The sequence below is a fragment of the Malus sylvestris genome, chromosome 17 (assembly GCF_916048215.2).
Source record: "Malus sylvestris chromosome 17, drMalSylv7.2, whole genome shotgun sequence".
Lineage (NCBI taxonomy): Eukaryota > Viridiplantae > Streptophyta > Magnoliopsida > Rosales > Rosaceae > Malus > Malus sylvestris.
In genome coordinates, this window is record NC_062276.1 from 26,236,818 (window position 1) to 26,257,569 (window position 20,752).

Here is a 20,752-nt window from a genome sequence, read left to right on the forward strand (position 1 = left end):
ACTAGCTCCAGAACCAGTTTAAGTAGAATTCCAGACATAGTAAATGAAGAACAAAAATTAGAATTTCAAATGGATGACAGTGTCGACTTTGGAGATTGGAATATCCCCAAGGTTTCTAGTAAAAACATTTACAAAAAGAAATGGTCAGTATGCTCTTTTGGAAGTGAACACCACGTCAAAACAGTTGAAAAAGCTTATCCTCTTAGTAAAGAACATGAAACTTGTCAATTATTCACACCAGAACAAATCAGAACTCATAGAAAAGATGATTACAATTACATTCACATAGGTCTAGTCCAAATAGCAGTCAAGCCCTTAACAAGAAGAGGCATCAATACCTCTATTTTGTTATGTCTCCGAGATGCAAGATTCACTGACTTCAGTGATAATATTCTTGGAATGATTGAGTCAAGTCTTTACAATGGACCAATTCATTTTGATTGCTTCCCAGATCTCACAATAAGTCTTTCAGACCCCCACATGCTGAAAGCACTCACATTAAACATAAAAACTTCAAGGTACCACGTCCTTGAAGGAGTCTAACCATTAGCTGTAATTTTCAGAGTTTACTACAAAGTCACAGGAACAAACATGAACTTCCAAGCCTTAGTTAAAAGTCCTCGAGACCACACACTCTTGATACAAACCAATCAAGAAAATGCCAACATTAAAATACTCAGGACCATTAGGTGGTCAAATATTAGTCTACCTTCAGATTGATGCTTGATCAATGAAAACAAACCAGTTAGTATTCAAAATAGTTTAATCAACCTAGACAATATAGAACAATATTTTGACGAAACAGTTAAAATCAACTTTGACCGTCCAACCAGAAAATCTAGTGTTCACTTACATGAGTTAGCCCAGTCACACAAATCTCTAGAACCAAGTAGGAATTCTTTTTCTGGATCCACATCAGCCGATATGGTGGATTGAGATCAAAATTTAATCAATAGAAAATTAAAAGCTGTAGAAACTAGCTCAGCAGTCACCCAGCAAGAATTAATTAATGATTTGATCAACATCAAATTAAAATCGTTAGAAACAATCTCTTAGGTAACTCACCCACGATACCAGCCTAACACTCATAACCAAGGAGAACAAACCTCTCCAACATAATCCGACTTCGAAGCAAGTCAAATTAACCACCAATTACTCGTACTAAATAAACCATTCAAAATTCGATGGAAGAAACTCAATGCTGACATCAAAGCAACAAAAAATATTCCCAAAAGAAATATTTTTCGAAATAAATATACAAAAGAACAAAAAATTGGACATTTACAATAAATGGACTAATTTCATGAAAAAACATAGATTTGAAGTATTTTTCTTCGATTTCGTTGAAAAATATTACGAGTCTGAAAAGAAGATAGAAGTCATCACAAAAAAAAATTGGATTAAAGAAGACAAAACTATAGTCTCTTCTAGTCACCCTCCACAAGAAACAATTTTAATTACAATTGCAAACACACAAGTATCAGCCACTCCTTTCAAACTTCCAAAAGAAGATGCAGGAGTCAAGCCAGTTATTGAACAAAACAATGTTACAAACCAAAGTCTACACACCATAGGAAAACAATTAGACAAAATAGAAACCAAAATAGATAGACTTTCTCAACCAAAATCAACAATTAGGGAAAAACCCTTAGTCAATTTCCCAGAATCTTCCTCTAGCACAATAACTTTAAAAACAATTTCCACAAGTCAAAAAATAGATCAAATGTTACAGGAATTAAAACAAGAAAAAATAGTCAATGTTTTACAACATCTAGATGAATCTCAACCAGAAACAACTTCTGCAATATGGGATTCAGAAGACGAGAGTAAAACAAATTCCATCAAAAAAATAGAAGAAGTTTTTCAAAATCTTGAACTAAAACGAATCACAAACAAACGAGTCAATCCAACAACTCTTACCAAAAATTGGTATCCAAGGCCAACGCCTCCGGATATTCAATTTGAAGAAAGAAACATCCAAAATCAATTCTCAGTCTCAGCTGAAAAAACTCTATGAATGAAACATAGATGGATTGTCAGAACAAGAACTTTTGAATAAATTACAACACATCTCCATGGTTGCTAATAGTTATATTACCAATCATAACCTCAGTCAAACACAAGTTGTCGACCTTTTGGTCACTGGATTTACAGGAATGCTCAATTCCTGATGGGAAAAACATCTCACTGAACAATCCAGAAATCAAATTTAAAATGTAGTCAAAAGAGACGAAGATGGAACACCCATCTTTGATGAGCATATAGGACGAGGAGTCCCAGATGCAGTCAACACATTACTTTTCACCATTATAGAACATTTCATAGGGACACCCAGTAATGTCACATTCAGAATTCATGACCAACTTAGTAACTTAAGATGTCCAACCTTAAGTGATTTTAGATGGTACAAAGATGTTTTCATGTCTAGAGTCATGCTTATAGAGGATAGTAATCAACCATTTTGGAAAGAAAATTTCATTAACGGATTACCAAATCTATTTGCCCATAAAATTAGAAATGTTTTAGTTAATGAAGAAGGCATCATACCATATCATACCCTTACTTATGGAAATATTATTTATATTATCCATAAAAAAGGATTAAAAATGTGTATTGATATGAAAATTACAAAACAAGTCAACAAAGACAAGTCAATAGCCAAATATGAATTTGGAATATTTTGTGACCAATATGAATTACCTCTTATTTCTTAATCCAACAAAAAGAAAAAAATCAAAAGCCTACAATAGGTACCCAAAAAAGTACTCAAGTAGGAGACATCCCAAATATAAAAATAAGAATTTTGAAACAAATAAATTTTACAAGCCCAGCAAATGGAAGAGGAACCCTCAGGAAAATTCCACTCCAAAAACCAAGAACGAAAAGGAAATTGCTACAAGTGTGGCAAATTCGGTCATTATGCAAATAAATGTAGAGTCAATAAAACAATCAACTAGTTGAAAATCTCTGAGGAAGAGAAAACCCAGTTAATCCAAGTCTTAGAATTAAGAGACACATATCATAGTCAATCCAAAGATGATTTAAGTTCTAATTCGTCTTCTTCCAATAGTTCCACAAGTAGTCTTTCATCCCCTAACATTAAAATATGGTGCACTGATACTTGTTGTAAAAAGATTTCAGTCCTCAATAATTAATCAGCAAAGTAGATGACCGTGAATTAAAGTCATTTTATTTAAAGAAACTTAAGAAGTTAGTCTCCCCTGAAGAAGCCAGTACTAGTCAATCCCAAGAGGCCCCAAAAATATGTCTTAGCACAACCCTAGAAAGGTTAATAGGGCTAAGAAAGAAATTATAGTCAAAGATTTACAAAGAGAAGTCAATAAAATTAAGAACGAAATTAAGTCCTTAAAATCAGAAAATATAGAAATTCGTTCACGTCTCAGTAGTATTCAAACACAAGCACTCCTTGACAATAATGATGAAGAACACAATAATTCTTCCTCCAACCAAGAGTTAGAATCCAAATCCATAGAAAACCCAACAGAACATCTAGTTTTGGGATTACTACAAAAATTAGGATCCATAAATGGTATTCTAAAATAAAAATAATAATTGAAGACTTCCAGTTATAAACAATTGCTTAATTGACTCAGGTGCAGACTTGAATCGTATCCAAGAAGTTTAATTCCCACTAAATATTTTCATAAATCAATAGAAATTCTTAATGTTGCAAATCAGTCACCTACGCAATTAAAATATGAAATCTCAAAAGCACATGTTTGTCAAAATAATGTTTGCTTTAAAACTCCATTTGTTTTGATAAAAATATTTCAGACCCAGTCATTCTAGGTCTCCCCTTCATAGCTCTCATATATCATTTTAAGGTACACCATAATCGTATAACCACCAGAATGTTAGGACAAAAAATCACATTTGAGTTCTGCACAGAAGCAGATCTCAAAAAATTAAGACAATTACAAAAAAATAGCATCTCAAAAACCATCAATTTAGTTACCAAAAAATCACAACAAATTAATTTCTTAAAAGAAGAAATTAATTACAAAAGAATTGAAGAACAATTAACAAACAAATCTTTGTTACAAAGCAATGACAATTTTCAAAAGTAACTTGTTAATGAAATTTGTTCGGATATTCCCAACGCCTTTGGCACAGAAAACAACACATTATTAAACTTCTTTACAATAAGGAATTTAATGAAAAGAAAATACCAACAAAAGCTAGACCAATCCAAATAAGTCAAGAAGTTATGGAATTCTGCAAAAAAGAAATCCAAGAACTTCTCAATAAAGGAATCATTAGAAAAAACAAATCACCCTGGTCTTGACCTGCTTTTTATATCTAGAAAAATGCTGAATTAAAAAGAGGAACTCCCAGGTTAGTCATTAATTACAAACCTCTTGATGAAGTTTTGGAATGGATACGGTATCCAATTCCCAACAAAAGAGATTTAATTAAGAGACTTAGTCAAGCTGTAATTTTCTCAAAATTTGACATGAAATCTGGATTTTGGCAAATTCAAATTCATGAGGATAATAAATACAAAACAGCATTTGTCACTCCTTTTGGTCATTATGAATGGTATATAATGTCATTCGGTCTTAAGAATGCACCCAGTGAGTTTCAGAATATCATGAACAAAATATTTAATCAATACAGTCATTTTTCAATTGTTTATATTGATGATGTTCTCATTTATTCCAAATCAGTAGATGAGCATTGGAAACACTTAAACATGTTTGCTAGGATAATTAAGTCAAACGGATTAGTTGTCTCAGCAACCAAAATTAAGTTATTCCTAACCAAAAATAGGTTTTTAGGATACAATATCCACCAGTCAACCAATAGATAGAGTAATTCAATTTGCAGATAAGTTTCCGATGAAATTACTAACAAAACCCAATTACAAAGATTTCTAGGATCTTTAAATTATGTTGCAGAATTTTATCCACATCTTAGACAACAATGCAAACCATTGTTTGATCGTCTAAAAGAAAATTCCTCATCATGGTCCGATACTCATACTTCCATAGTGAAACAAATCAAATCACATGTTAAGACTTTGCCCTGTCTTGGCATTCCAACTCCCAATTCATTCAAAATTGTTGAAAATGATGCCTCTGAAATTGGTTACGAAGGTATTCTCAAACAGCCAATTTCTTCCGGATCTCCTGAACAAATTGTTCGTTTCCATTCAGGAGTATGGAATCCAGTACAAAGTAATTATAGTACTATTAAGAAAGAAATATTATCTATAGTACTATGCATTAACAAATTTCAAAATGATTTATTAAATCAAAAGTTTTTAGTCAAAGTCGATTGCAAATCTGCAAAACATGTTTTACAAAAAGATGTTCAAAACATTGCATCAAAACAGATTTTTGCACGATGGCAAGTTGTATTAAGTATTCTTGATTTTGAAATCGAATACATCAAAGGTAGTCAAAATTGCATCCCTGATTTCCTAACCAGAGAATTTATGCAGGGGAAGAATGACAACAAGAAGACCTGATCAGATGAGGCTTCAAGCCACTCTACCACCACCACCAGTCAAACAAGAATCAAGCCCAGACTCTTCATCGGCCTTAGCCATTACCAACCGATTCACTCCATTAGGTTCCACAATAAAAAACCTTAGGCCAAACTACCAATCACCACGTCCCAATTATCAAACGGCATTAGTTAGTCAATATGACCCTTATTCAACCCCAACATACCAATCATCATCATCCCAACCAGTTAGTTATACCAAAATATCACCATATGTCAACAATACCCCCAGTGAATATCTTTTTAGTATCCATTTCAATCTCAATCAAGAACAAGCACCAGAAAAATTAGCCAAAACAGTATTTCCACCTAATTTCTATTATCATCGTATAGGACCACATAAAACACTGAAATACTATTAAGCCATCTTCAGCGAAACTGAGTCCATTTCAATCAAACCTCTCTACAGTAAAACTCATGAAAACAAAATCCTCTGCCATTCTCTTTACATTGGAAGGTTTTTAACCGAATCAGATTGAGGAATCCCCCTTTACAAAACCAAACCTCTTCATACCTAATATATTCATAGGGGTGTGATATCCACACACTCCTTTTTACTTCTCCCACACCTTTTTGGTTTTCGGCCGTCGGATCGAATAAATTGAAGAAGATCAACGAACAGAAATTAACAAGGGGTGTGTGAGAAGTAAAAAGGGGTGTGGGGATAGCACACCCCTATTCATATTCCCAACAACCATTACAATTATTTTGATTACATTGATGCATGAACTAACATGTTTCTCTATCAAACAGAAGATTTTAATCATTTGTGGTTCATTAATTTTGACAAGAGTTTCAGATTGAATTTTCCTGCATGGTTTCCAAAATGGTGGTCAACTCACGGCACAACAGTCTCCTACCAGAAGAACTTATGCAGGTTCTCTCTGCCAGTTTCCAACAAAAATTTGACAGAAGCCGATTCAACTACAGAATTACACTTCTTCCAATATTCATGGCCAAGTACAAAGTCCCATGGATCTTGAAGTGGAATTATGAAGTCAAAACAGGTGATGTTTACAGAGCTAGATCAGTCAAGTGGTGGGATAAATTCAACCATCAGAAGACCATTAGTCAAGTCCTCACCGAATTTCTCATTACTCCACTCCCAGTCATTCCGGCACAACCAGCACAGTCATCACTGCCAGTCATCCCGGAACAATCATTATCAGACATTAGTCCATCTTCGTCCCTCAAAGGAACAGTCAAGTCTACCAAATCGTCAGACTCAAAGAAAAATAAAGTCACTCAACTTGAATATTTAGCACAACAATTACTTGCAGAAGCAGTGATGCTCCATACTGAAGATGAAAAAGCCGACTACCAGGATTCCCAGGATCCATTTACTTAAAGCCATGTGAAAATTTCAATCATCATGTCAAGTCACCATGTGAAGCATTCAGAAATTATTCTCACCAATGATTTTGATAAAGTTTGAAGTCATTCATTCATTCATCCATCACGTGCTTCCACAATAATGGCAGCAAATATTCTTCCACAGTAAAAGTAACAAGTATTCAACAAATTTCACTGTTCATCAATAGTGAAAGCAAGTCATCATTCATCAATAGTAAAAGAAAGTGTTCCAAGACCTTTTCCAAGTTTTTAAGAAGTGAACTACAGATGAGAAGGTTTCAAGTCTGGAATTTCCACAATTTCTCAATCAAAAGTTTCTTTGAGTTCACACTATACCCAAAGAAATCAAAAATTGTAAACACTTTTCATTTTAGAATGTCAAGGATGCATGCATGCACCAATATCCTTTTCATCAGTCATTTTCTTATTTGCTGACTCAATCGTCAGTAAATCAATTGTAAGTTCCAGTGTAAGTTTTGCAATAAAACTTATTTTTAAATTATATATGCATCATTACTTTGAATTCATTATTTTCATTATGAAGAATATTTTCATAACAATTGATTTTGAATGGCATAAAATTCTTACTCACAGTCAATTCATCAAATACATCAAGTTCAAGGTAAACACGGATCAATCATTTGTTCAATTCTTTCTATTTGTTTCTAACAATTGGTTTCATGGTATTTTTAATCCTGGTTATCCTCCACATCAAGTTCCACATAATTCAATTAACAATTCATTTAACAGTTCATTCAACCCTAAACATCATTGCCCTTGGTATAATTGTCTTCATCGTTATTATTATCATTAGTTCTGCCTCATTTGGTGTGTGTGTGTGTGTGTGTGTGTGTGTGTGTGTGTGTGTGTGTATGTGTGTGTGTGTATTAATCATTGTATCAGTAAGGAGTCATATTTCTACAACATTCCTTATATACGTGGGCCCTATGTGGTTATATTAACCTAAGTTGCACGGACATTCTGAATCCCTGAAGGGTCAGAATGTCGGTTCTATCGAACACTCTGACATGCCTAGGATACGGTTTGGATACAATCAGACACGATATGGGCTTTTTTGTAGATTAAAAATATTTTGGGACAGTTTTGGAGCACAAACGTTTTGGGGGTAGTTTTGTAAATATAAAAAACATTTTGAGGGCATTTTTATAAATGTAAAAACTTATAAAACCTAAAGTTTATAAGTTTGGGGGTAGTTTTGTAAACATAGAAACTCTTGAAGTCCAAAATTAGAAGTAAGCATTTCATATTTTGATTGAATTTTGTGTGTTTTGAATTTTTGATTGACTATTGTCTTTTGCAAAGATAATAGATGTTGATTAATTTGATTAGGTGTGCATAATTTAATTATATTTTAATCACCGTGTTCTAGCCGTGCTCGTGTCCTTATTTTTTGAGATTTGGCGTGTAACCATGTATGCGTGTCACGTGTCGCCATATCAGGATCCATACAAGATAGATGTTGATGGCTCCTAAATTGGTCGAGGGAATAACGGCATCAATGTAAAACAACTAGCGAATCAGGTCATGCAACAACTAGAAAATGTATCTAATTGGCTAAAAGTTGGAACCCTCATTTGTCCCACATCAGATAGAGGGAGAAGAGAAGAGTAGTTTAAATAGAAATACCCCTCTCTAACTAACACCGAGGCCTTTTGTGATAAAACCCCACACCTGAGGATTGTGCAGTTGGTTAAGTGGGGACAGTATCGATGTTGTTGGAGTGGGCCTTCGGCCCTTCAACCTGAAAAATTCCACATGGTATCAGAGCCAGAGGAAGGGCCCGTACTACCACGTGATTAGGTGGGTCCCCTTTGGCCCCAAGCGATGTCCACATAGGCCAAAGATGCCACGTGATTAGGTGGGTACCCGTTTGGCCCCGCGTGATGGGTGAGCCCCCACTAGCTCCACGTGGTTGCCGATGTGGATTTCCACGTGTGACCCATAAAATGGGGTCTCATATGCGGGGGAGTGTTGGAACCCTCATTTGTTGGAACCACATCGGACAGAGGGAGAAAAAAATAGCAGTTCAAATAGAAATACCCCTCTCTAACTAACACCGAGGCCTTTTGTGATAAAACCCCACACCTGAGGATTGTGCAGGTGGTTAAGTAGGGACAGTATCGGTGTTGTTGGAGTGGTCCCTCGGCCCGTCGACCTAAAAAATTCCACACTAAAATTTTTATTAAGAAACTAGTTTTCCTTCGATATTATCCATTGCAGATTAACACATCACTCGATCCACACAAACATGCCACATATGGGTCTCCTCAGCTTGATAATTGTTGTCATTATGAAATTAAATCCAAGTGATATCTGAATGTCTCCTTAGCTTGATAATTGTTGTCATTATGAAATTAAATCCAAGCGATATCTGAACGTATTAGATATTTTTCAAGCTAAATGAGGTTTATGAAAAGGTCTGACTGGTCGGGAATATCGAGTGACCAGTAGGATAAAGGCATAACCCATGTCTAAGGAAAGCTGATACAGACGACCAGTCGGATGGGAGCGACTGGTCGTCTTAGTATGCATAATTTAAGTTACTACACCTCTTTATAGATGCAGTTGTGTTTATTCTGATTAAAATTTTAATACTCCGCGGTATATAGTATGAAAATCACTCTAGAAATATGTTAAGTTTGAAATTAAATTCAAATGATTAGACATGTCTTTTTTGAAGTGGTGCTTCTTAATCATAAGGTGCAAACCAAGAGATGTAAGGCTTTCAATGATTGTCTAACCACTTCAGAATTGGACACTTAAACCTCCATAAATAGTGGATGAATTTTGGAATACCGTAGAATGAACAACCTATCAATATCCCCTACAAGTAGGCTTCTAATATATCCACCTTTTTACTGAAAAACCAAAGCAATGAGAACAATTTTCGGCAAATTTTGTTCTTGGTTCAAAACTTGTTCTTTGTTATCTCTTATGTGAATTTTGACAAACAATAGGCGTAAGGCCAAGCTTCATTGTATATGTAGAGCTTATTTGCATATTCCTTTACACACTAAATGTGGAGGGGAATCAAGTTTGAAAGATAGCATATTTATGCATGGCTTGAAGCAATCTTTCATCCTCGTCATAACCATTCGCACATTTTCCAGAAAATTTTCCAACAGAATGTACTTCATTGTTGCCATGAGTCGTACGCAACACATGATTGATTATCATTCTAAGGACCTTCCCTAGGAGGTGTTAGAGAACGTTTTATTTGTTGATGCAGAGTTTACGTAGAAAAACTCATATTACTAAATGCTACCTCATAACAGGAGTCGTAAATTCACCTCTCACTTCATAACTACCATCTCCAATCTCTCTTATTGAACATTAGAGGAAATTGTAGGAATGGTCCTTCAACTTTAATTTAATTGGAGTAATGGTCCCTTAACTTTAATTCAATTGAAGCAATGGTCCCTCAACTAAAAATATGTGACTATTGGTTCCTTAACTTATCCAAAACATGCAGCTATGGTCATTTTCGTCAACTCCATTAGAACTTCTGTCCCAATAAGTCACGTGTCACTCATGTGAGGCTAAATCAATGGGCAATTATGGAAACCAAATAAGAAAAATTGTAGCAATGAACCTTAATTTTAACTCAATTGGAGAAATTGTCTCTCAGCTAATTTAATCCAATTGGAGCAATGATCCTTCTAATATGACTCATTTTGACGGAGTTGACGAAAAGAACCATAACTGCACGTTTTGGTGAGTTAAGAAACCAATGATTATAGATTTTTAATTAAGGGATCATCACTCCAATTGTGTTAAAGTTGAGGGAATGTTGCTACAATTTTCTCGCAACATTAAGACACATTTGTCACTTTAGTATTACGGTCTAGTAGTATTCCTCTTCACTTGTAAGTGAGAAATCTTAAGTTCAATTATCGTCAAAGACGAATTTGAACCATATTATTATGGCTCGCTCATTGTGAGGTTTAGTTCACTCCTCCACCTCTTAGTGTAGACAATATCGTTTATTAAAAAAAAAAACACAGTCTACGACGGTCCACCAACTGCTCAAGTACTTAATAAATTCAGTTGTTTGTAACTTCAACAAAAAAAATTGTGCAACTGAGTAGTTTAAGATGCAGTCTACTATCCAAACTATATTATATAGAACCTGGATCCTCTCCGGATCCCAATATCCTAAGCCTAGGGATCATTTAATCCGAACCATTGAAATTTGATCCAACGGTTACAATTATTATAACTTTTAGAGGGGCCCCCTGTTTGTAGCCGTTGGATCAAATTTCAACAACCCGAAGAGGATCTGGGTTCTATATAATATAGCTCCTTGGTTGAGACTCGAGAGGGCAAAACTTCCAAAGCATTTGGAGGCCTGCTGTTAAACAGTTGAATAGTTGTGCTAATCCAATGTTACAAAGCTATATTATATAAGGAAAGCTAACCAAAAGTCCTCAAAAACTTTAGTTTTAATCAAAATGACAAAATAGTGTTGTAAGTGAATAGTACCAGAAGTGACTTTTCATAATTAAAATTTTCTTAACGTTAAAAGTGAACAGTACCAAGAGTGTTTCATTAAGACTCGGTATTATATATCCAAACTATATATAATATAGCTCCTTAGTCGAACAATTGTGCTAATCTTGAATGTTTAGCTAAATTTTGCCAGTTTAGTTAGTTCTACATATAGTCTTTAAATACCAAATTTGTTAATTTTTGGGTTAAACTAGGTAGCTCCTGTTGTAATATAATATGTGGATGGCCCACATGAATAGTTTGTTACTATTTATCCAAATAAAAATCAAATAAATTATTATTCATATGAAAAAAAAAACGGATGGGTTACTATTCATGCACATTATTTCACTATTCATTTGAGGAAAGTTTGTAAAGTGAATAGTGCTGCTATAGTAATCTTTTGCCTATAAGATGAGAGCATACAGAGGAAGGAAGAAGTGAGAAGAAGAAGAAAAAGATAAGAGAAAAACATACAGAGGAAAGAAAGAGGAGTTATGGAGGAAAGAAGAGAGATGCGGAAGAAATTACCAATGGGACATGCTAGAGAGAAGAAAAAATAGTGAGAGTTATTTTGTACTCTTATTATTTCAAATAATGAAAGAAAGTACTGCTGCTGCCCCGAGGACGTAGGCACACTTGCCAAACCTCGTAAATATTGTGTCTTATTTACTTTATTCCTTTACACATATCGTCAACTTTACAACATGTTATCAGTACGAGAAGCTCTCGTGTTAGTGAAAAGCACAACGTCATAAATTCGGTGAAACACTACCTACCTATCACCTCTGTTGGTTGGAATCTCACAAATAAGAAAATCTTTTCATTTCATCTTCATATCTCTGTATGACTAATTTTCTTCAAGTAAATATACATTTGTTTATATAACTATTATCATTATTATTGGCAGAAAATCTGACAAACATGTAAACAGCCTCTAAACTCCAACTTGCGAACCTCGGATTGAGATACTTACTTCTTAAAAGTTGTTCGTCCACCCAGTACCTATAACATATCAAGTTTTCAGAAAATTCCAACGGGGCGATTGTCGCAGATGTCTAAAACACCAACCCAGTTTCCAATTCAGCAGAAAACTAGACATCCATCTTATGAGTACCGAAACTCCTTTTTCAGTAGTTCAATTCAAAATTGCTTCTTCACGAAAGTTGTTCGGCATCCTCTTATCCATATCATACTAAAGTTTGAGCTAAATCTAATGGTTTGATCTTCTCATAAGTTGCAGGCACTACTCTTGACTCCAAAACTTATAGGAACCGTTTCAATTTTTTCGAAACTCACTAGAGGAGAAACACCAATTGGGACTTGTTGATGCACAAAATCAGCGAAGACTTTGGTACAACAGAAAGTGTCAGGTTTTGTGACCTTCGCTTGGTTGCTTCGGTCACTAGTGAGGATAAGTACGTAAATGAATAGAGACAGAGAAGCAAACACAGGATGTACGTGGTTCACCCAGATTGGCTACGTCCACGGAGTAGAGGAGTTCTTATTAGTAGTGAAGGGCTTACACAAGTACAAAGGATCAAGCTCTCAATTTAGTGAGTTCTTGTGAATGATTTAACCCAAATGGCATTAGGCCATATTGTGGGGGAATGACCCCTATTTATAGAAAAACTTGTAGCTTTGTCACATTGACATGTGTCATGTTGTGATTGGTTCTTGATGTCGACACGTGCTGCGCTCTGATTGGCTTCTAATCTTGACACGTGTCGAGTAGTGATTGGCCTCCTGGTCGGAGGGGAACTCTTCTGGGTCCTTGACAGTATAGCGTTGGCCGGTGCTCGGTAGTTTCGGGATTGGTCAAGTATGGTACAAACAGTGCTCCCCTAAGTTCCCGAGTGAGGGAAACTCCTCGGTTGGGGACTTGCAAGATCCAATCCCTTGAGTAATCACGAAACTTCTAAGTACCGAAGTGTGGTCTGATCTTCATCTGCCCTTCTCTGGAAGTACCTTTCCTCCATCCGGGAATGGTGTATTTAGCTGATGTTGACGCACAAGGTAATGTATCAATTTCACTTGAAGCTTAGTTGTAGTTTCGGGCTTAGTCAAGTGTGATACAAACCCTATAGTAGGAGTCCCCCAAGTCGCCGAGCTAGGAGATCTGCCGAAAGAGGTGACAGACAAGGTAAGCAGTCAAACTTCCAAGTAAGCAACCCAGGATCAGAGGTTTGACTTCGGCTTCCGGTTGATTGTTCTCATTCTCCTTGTCTCTCATTCAACTGCCAGGATAAGGAGAAGCAAATGGATAAGAGATGATATGAGATACTTTTGCTTTTGAAGAAGTAACTTTCCACAGGCTTATTCTTGAACTGTGCTGGAGGGTTTTCTGGTGCCCTTCAGAGTATAAGGCCGACTCAAAAATTTGAGGGTCAAAACAAGTCCATCAAATCTAGAGTACGTTCGACCTTGATGATATGGGATACTTTTGCTGTTGACGGAATAATGAATGTGGTATGGAAAGGTGTCGTGCTGTAGTGATCTGTTTCAGCTCACCGTTGAACCTTCTGCTTCAATCTTTTGCATGGCAGAAGTGGTGTGCAACCTTTGCATTTAAATGGTCCTTCAGAACATTCCTTCATAGTGACTCTTCCACGCTTGGCAGCTTCAGTGTAAAGAGCCAATATCTGATCAACTGTCATGAGGTATTTGCCGGTGGAATTCGTGACCTTGACAGCAGTTGAGGATGAGTACTCGAGAGCAATGCTAAGTAAGCAACCAGGCAAAGGCTCCAGGCAGTCAGTTCCAAATTGGAGGTTTGATTTCAGGTTCCGACTGACTGCTCTCTTTCTCCTTGTCCTGCAGGTGTGGACAAGGACAAAGACAAAGACAGGGAGAAAGCATGATATGGGATACTCTTGCTTTCGACCCTGATGATATGAGATACTCTTGCTCTTGGTGTGGCTTATTTGCTGAGGTATTATCGGGGGGAAATAAAGCTGAGTATTTCGAGAGGTTATGTTGAGGGTGCCTTTTCGAATGCGAGAAAGGGTTGAGCATTTTTGCAGGTTTGCCTGTCCGTTGAGGAGGGAGGTCAATGTATATAGGGATTTCCCAATAACAAATAGTAATGCTATTCCTTTACCCTTCTTGGTCACAGCAATGCAGTGGGAGCTGCCAGCTTCACGTGTTTTAATTTTGTCAGAGCACTTTGAAAAAGTGGTATGTGGTATCTGGAAAGCTGATATTACGTGTGAAGATTACAGACAAGCTTTATCTAAGGAAATCTGGCTCTCGAAGTTCTGAGAGTTGTGCCTCTTCGGTTTTCGAACAAGCAATCCCGTCGAGGATCTGACTCTCGAGATTCGGAAAGCGGTGCTACTCCGGTTTTTGAGAAAGTAATTATGTTGGGAGTCTTTTCTCGAATGTGAGTAAAGGTTGGACGTTCTTGCCAACCTGTCTTGCCGCAAAACACGGAGGTCGACACACATAGGGACTTTCCAGTTGTCAAGCAGTGGTGCTGTTCCTTTACCCTTATGGGTAATAGTAGGGTAGCTGGAACTTCGAAATTCTCGTGCCTAAACTTTGTCAGAGATCTTTGACAAAGTTATATGTGGTACCCGAGGAGTTGATGGTGCATATGGAGAGCGGTGATTGAACAGTAAGATTCACGTGCTTTCTACTTCACCAGAAATCTTCGACAGAGTGCCCGTAATTTCCGCAAAGCTGATTGTGCATGTGACAGGTGCTGACGAGGCTGAAAAAGCAGGTGCTTCTTCGATTTCTGAGATCGGCCCTCGTGGTCTCTGAGCAGCCCAGCTTTTGAGAAAGCAAACGCCTCTTCGATTTCTGAGATCGGCCCTCGTGGTCTCTGAGCAGCCCAGCTTTTGAGAAAGCAAACGCCTCTTCGATTTCTGAAGCTCCGTCGAGTGCAGATTTTTATAGAGGCTGGCATTAAGTTCCACAGCACACTTGAATCTCTACCAGTAGAAGCTCATTTCTTGCACTTCTAAGATCTTGATTTGTCTGACCTCTTCCTTCTTCAACACATTTGAAAATGTCTGGACCCTCCGACCGTCGTTTTGACTTGAACCTTGGAGAAGAGACAGCCACGCATTCTCCAGACAACATATGGCGCCCATCCTTCATATCCCCTACTGGTCCTCTTACCGTTGGGGATTCTGTGATGAAGAATGATATGACCGCTGCAGTGGTGGCCAGGAACCTTCTCACTCCCAAAGATAATAGACTACTTTCCAAACGGTCTGATGAGTTGGCTGTTAAGGACTCTCTGGCTCTTAGTGTTCAGTGTGCAGGTTCTGTGTCTAATATGGCCCAACGCCTATTTGCTAGAACCCGCCAAGTTGAATCATTGGCTGCTGAAGTGATGAGTCTCAAACAGGAGATTAGAGGGCTCAAGCATGAGAATAAGCAGTTGCACCGGCTCGCCCATGACTATGCTACAAACATGAAGAGGAAGCTTGACCAGATGAAGGAATCTGATGGTAAGGTTTTACTTGATCATCAGCGGTTTGTGGGTTTGTTCCAAAGGCATTTATTGCCTTCGTCCTCTAGGGTTGTACCTGGTAATGAAGCTTCAAATGATGAACCTCCAATGCCTCCTCCTTCTGGGGTTTTGTCAAGTACTGAGGCTCCGGATAACCACCCTCCGGTGCTTTCTCTTTCTGGGGCTCTACCGACTGCTGAGACTTCCCCTAAGCAACCTTTGTGAAGGCTCCCTTTTGTTTGTTTATTTTGACTCATGTATATGTACATATTTGTGGCTTATCGAAAATATTAATAAATAAGCTTTGCTTCATTTCAACATATTGTGTTAAATACACCAAAGCCTTCTTCATAAAGTTCTTTGAATTTTTGCTTTTGTTGAAACCTGTATTGTTGAAGCTTTGTGAGTGAAGCATGTAGTTTGAGGTAGTGTTCCCTTAATTTCCCGAGTGAGGAAAACTTCTCGGTTGGAGACTTGAAAAATCCAAGTCACTGAGTGGTTGTGAGACTGCCGAGTATCAAGGTGCAGTAGCATATGGTGGGAGTCCCCCAAGTCTTCAGGCGAAGAGAGTTGCCGAATGAGGTGTCTCGCGTGTTACTAATTTGTCAAAGTAACGAATCCTTGTTTCGATGTCACACATTCGTATATGCTTTATCTAAAAATATTTCCAACTTTTGTGTGTTTGATGCTGCATGCTATTGACTAGACAAGATCAAGTGCAATTAGTAGCTTTTCTCTCTTTTTCATCTTTTCTTTGGTGGAATTGCAGCATCAAAATATTGTTACTATTACTTCCTGGGTAACTAAAAGGACTTAGAACTATGAAATGAAAATAAAATAAAATGGATGAAACAAAAGAAAGTGGTAGACAAAGAAAAAAAAATGGAGACTTAATCATTGCCTTTTCTGTTTTGGCATATTTGTGTGAATGGTACTTGTTTAAAGCCCTATCACAAGTTCTATTTATTTATAGTGGGTGAAATTATTCCAAAAATATGAACCTAAAATGATGTCGATATTGAGAATAAATTTCGAGTCCATATGAATATTGTTAAGAATTTGAAGTTCTAACATTTTGTGTATACATGTGTTATATGTGGTATGAGTTAATTATCGCAATTTCTATCATACCTAAATTTCTTCATTTTGGAAATAAGGAAATGGTGAACTTAGCAAAACCCGATTTTGTGACCATCGACATCTTATACAAGAGATACTTTCATGAATTCATAATGCCCGAGAATTCATGTGGAAGCATATGATATTAGAAAACATCTTTACTTAAAAGCTCATTGACTCATATTAATGGAACTAGAAGTTTCCATAGTTTCCTATATCTAACAATCTGAACCAAAAGTTTCAGGCATGTATAAAACTAGAAGAGAAGGAATTTTCCTACACACACACACATATACATGTGCATACACTTGAGTTACAACTACAAAAAAAAACAAATGGAGGGCCTTCACAAAGGTTGCTCATATGAAGCCTCAGTACTTGGCAGTGCCCCAGAAGAGGGAGACATTATAGATTGATCATGTGACGCCCCAGTACTTGGCAAAACACCAGAAGGGGAATGCATCAATTGCCTTCAAAATCTAGCCATGAATCACTGGTGAACACTTTGAATCCGACTTTCGGATTCCTGCAATGGTTGAGCTTTCTTTTCATGCTTGTCTAGTAAATATTTGCAAGTTTGTGCAACTCTTTATTCTCATGCTTGAGCCCTTTAATTTCTTGTCTAAGACTTGCCACCTCAGCCATTAATGTTTTGACTTGACGAGTTCGAGCAAGTAGACGTTGGCCTATGTTGGATACATAACCCACACATTGAACAATGAAAGTCAAAGAGTCTTGAACAACCAATTCATCAGACCTCTTTGAAAGTATTCTTTTGTCTCTGGGAGTGAGAAGGTTTCTAGCTACTACTGTAACCGTTATATCATCCCTCATCACAGAGTTTCCAACCGTAAGAATGCCATTATAATATAAAAAGGACGGGCGCCATATATTATTCTAACGCGGCTCGTGTGTATCTCCTCCGAGACTCAAATCTAAACAAATGTTGGATGGGCAAGCCATTTTCAGAAATGATGAAAGAAAAATGTTGGATAGAATGAAATCTCATAAATGCAACAGAGATCATTTTAACAGGCGAGCAACCTTCAAAGCGTGCATTTTCAATATAATTGATACCTTTATAAAAGGAAAGGCAACACAACCACCTGTTCAAAAATCGAAAAGACACTGCTCTCCGAATTTCAAACGCCGAATTTTCCTAAATAAAGTTTGTCAACATTTCTCAGACGCAATCGCAGCTTTTTGGATATCAATGACAACTCTATCAAAATATCTCTAGCAAAGTTAAAATGCGTAAAGTTCACTATTCCAACTACATCACTGTTGCCTACAAGCGTGGGTGACAAGGCCACATCCGCACCACTACCTACTATTGGGAAATCCCTAGATATGTCGACCTTAGTCCTCCATGGCAAGGCACACCTTCAAATAATAGTTTGTTACTATTCATCCAAAGAAAAATTAGATGGATTATTATTCATATAAAGAAAAACGGATGGGTTACTATTCATGCACATTATTTCACTATTCATTTGAGGAAAGTTGGTAAAGTGAATAGTGTTGCTATAGTAATCTTTTGTCTATAAGATGAGAGCATATGGAGGAAGGAAGAAGTGAAAAGAAGAAGAAAGAGATGAGAGAAAAAACATTCAAAGGAAAGAAAGAGGAGTTATGGAGGAAAAGGAAGAGAAGAGGAAAGAAGAGATATGCGGAAAAAATTACCAGTGAGCCAGGCTAAAGAGAAAAGAGAAAATAGTGAAAGTTATTTTGTACTCCTATTATTTCAAATAATAAAAGAAAATACTACTACTGTCCTGATGACGTAGGCACACTTGCCGAACCTCGTAAATATTGTGTATTATTTATTTTATTCTACTGCACACATATCGTCAACTTTACAACAGCTCCAAATTTAAATCATGAAGGACAAATTTGGAGAGATGGAGGTGTAGCATGCATACACGAAACGAAACATGCCTCATCATCCCACTTTTATTTTGGCCACATTTCTCCGTTCTGATATACCCTCACCTATTTACGGCTTTTGTTTTTGGCCCCACTCTCGACACTCCCAACAAATTCTAGCCTAAATTATCATAGAAGAATTGCTAGCAAAACTCGCTTGCCAAGATTCTCTCTTCGAGGCCTTCACGTGTATTCTCTCTTCACAACTTTAATGTGTATTCCCCTTAATCGAAGAAATGAAATACACGCACAGAAAAAGAAAGGAATTTTCTTTTAAAAACTTGTCCAACCGTTGGCCAAAGCAAAACAAAAATGATGTATGCTTGGATCAAGTTTGTATTTATGATATGAAATTATTAATCATTGTGTAAAAACTATCGTTTCAGATAATTAATTAATACTAATGCTTTTGAGTCAATCAACAATGATTTTACAACAGTTCGTAACAAATTTTTGTATAGTGCTATTTACATACCTATTTTTACGGCTACACATCACTTAATTCCTTTCATTGAATCGAATAAATTTAAAACACAATCATGTCTAAAATTTAGCAAAGCTATGAGGAGTAAGTTTAGTGACAAAAATATATCATATTATGACATAGGAATTCATAACATGAACAGTCGATCACAAGCACGCTGCACGAAGATGTGTGTGGGAAGGAATTTCTGCTCAGACTTTAGGAGTCAACTTGAAACTCAACAAAAACTACGAGAAAAACTTTCAAAAATATCCAAACCCATAAGCCATCATTAAGATTATAACAACTTCATTAACAACATAATCAAGACAAAAAAAAATTAAAGAAATTGTTGGGTTGCTAATTAATTAAGTGGAAGAACAAGAGTTTTGACTATCTCTAGGAGATTGCAGAGGAAACAGAGGCAAAAGCTCAGGAGTGTGGTCAGTCATCCCTCGGGGTGCACTTAGCGGACTTGGGTGCAAATAGAACCCTTTCCCAGCAATGGCTCGATCTTCCTCTTCACACAGAGACGCCGGCGGCGTCCTCGGGCTCCCACGTCCCAGAAAATCCAGGGTCGAAACGGGCGACGCCATCACCATCTCATGGCTCCCAAAACCCATAAACCCTGCTCCCACTCTGGGCAGCCTGCCGCAGGGCCCACACGAGGAGGATGATGGGGTTGCTGCGGCGGCGGTGTTGAGGTTGAGGCTGAGCGCGAGCTTCTTGGTGGCGTGTCTGCGCTCGTGGAGCTTGAAAGCCGGTCGCCGGGGCCCCATTTCGGTGGCGGTGGGGGGTTTGGGGGTGGAGTAGCGGGCGGGGAGGGTGAGGGGTAGCTTTGGGGAAGATGGGTCTTCGGGTGCTCCGGTCAGTCTTTGGACGACGGCCCGGAAAGTTGTGGGGTCGGCTTGGACGTAAGTTGTGTTGGGGGAGTTGGGGTCGGACCCGTAAGTGGGTGAGTTGACCATTGTAAGAGCCAAAGTGGATTTCTAGAGAGAGAGGGGGGGGGGCGGAAGGGAGAAGAGAGAGAAGGATGAAAAACAGAACGCGAAGAGGGGGGCATCGAATGTGGGGGTTTTATCATGGTTGAGAGAGAGAGAGAGAGAGAGAGATTGCCTTTTGATTTAGTTTTTATATATTTTTGTATGAATTTGTTTTGTATGAGTTATCTGGGTTGTTCATGAGAAGAAATTTTTAGTTGTGATGGGAACATAAATAATACATCATGTGTTTTTATACAAATAGTGAAAAGTTTTAATTTTTAAGTTATTAACTTTTTAACACACATAACTCATTATATATATATAAAGATACGTAATGTATCATCTCGTGTAACGATTACACTGAAAAATCTCTTCTCGGTGAGTTGATTTACTTTTTACTTTTTATGG

At 37.3% G+C, this 20,752-nt stretch overlaps 1 protein-coding gene across 1 annotated transcript; it reads right to left on the reverse strand.

Annotated features, from left to right (window-relative positions):
• Nucleotides 1-19,631: 19,631 nt before the first annotated feature.
• Nucleotides 19,632-20,443, reverse strand: LOC126611604 (VQ motif-containing protein 11-like). Its single transcript, XM_050279914.1, has one exon. The coding sequence runs from the start codon at nt 20,327-20,329 to the stop codon at nt 19,730-19,732; it is 600 nt and encodes a 199-aa protein (XP_050135871.1). The 5' UTR covers nt 20,330-20,443; the 3' UTR covers nt 19,632-19,729.
• Nucleotides 20,444-20,752: the final 309 nt, after the last annotated feature.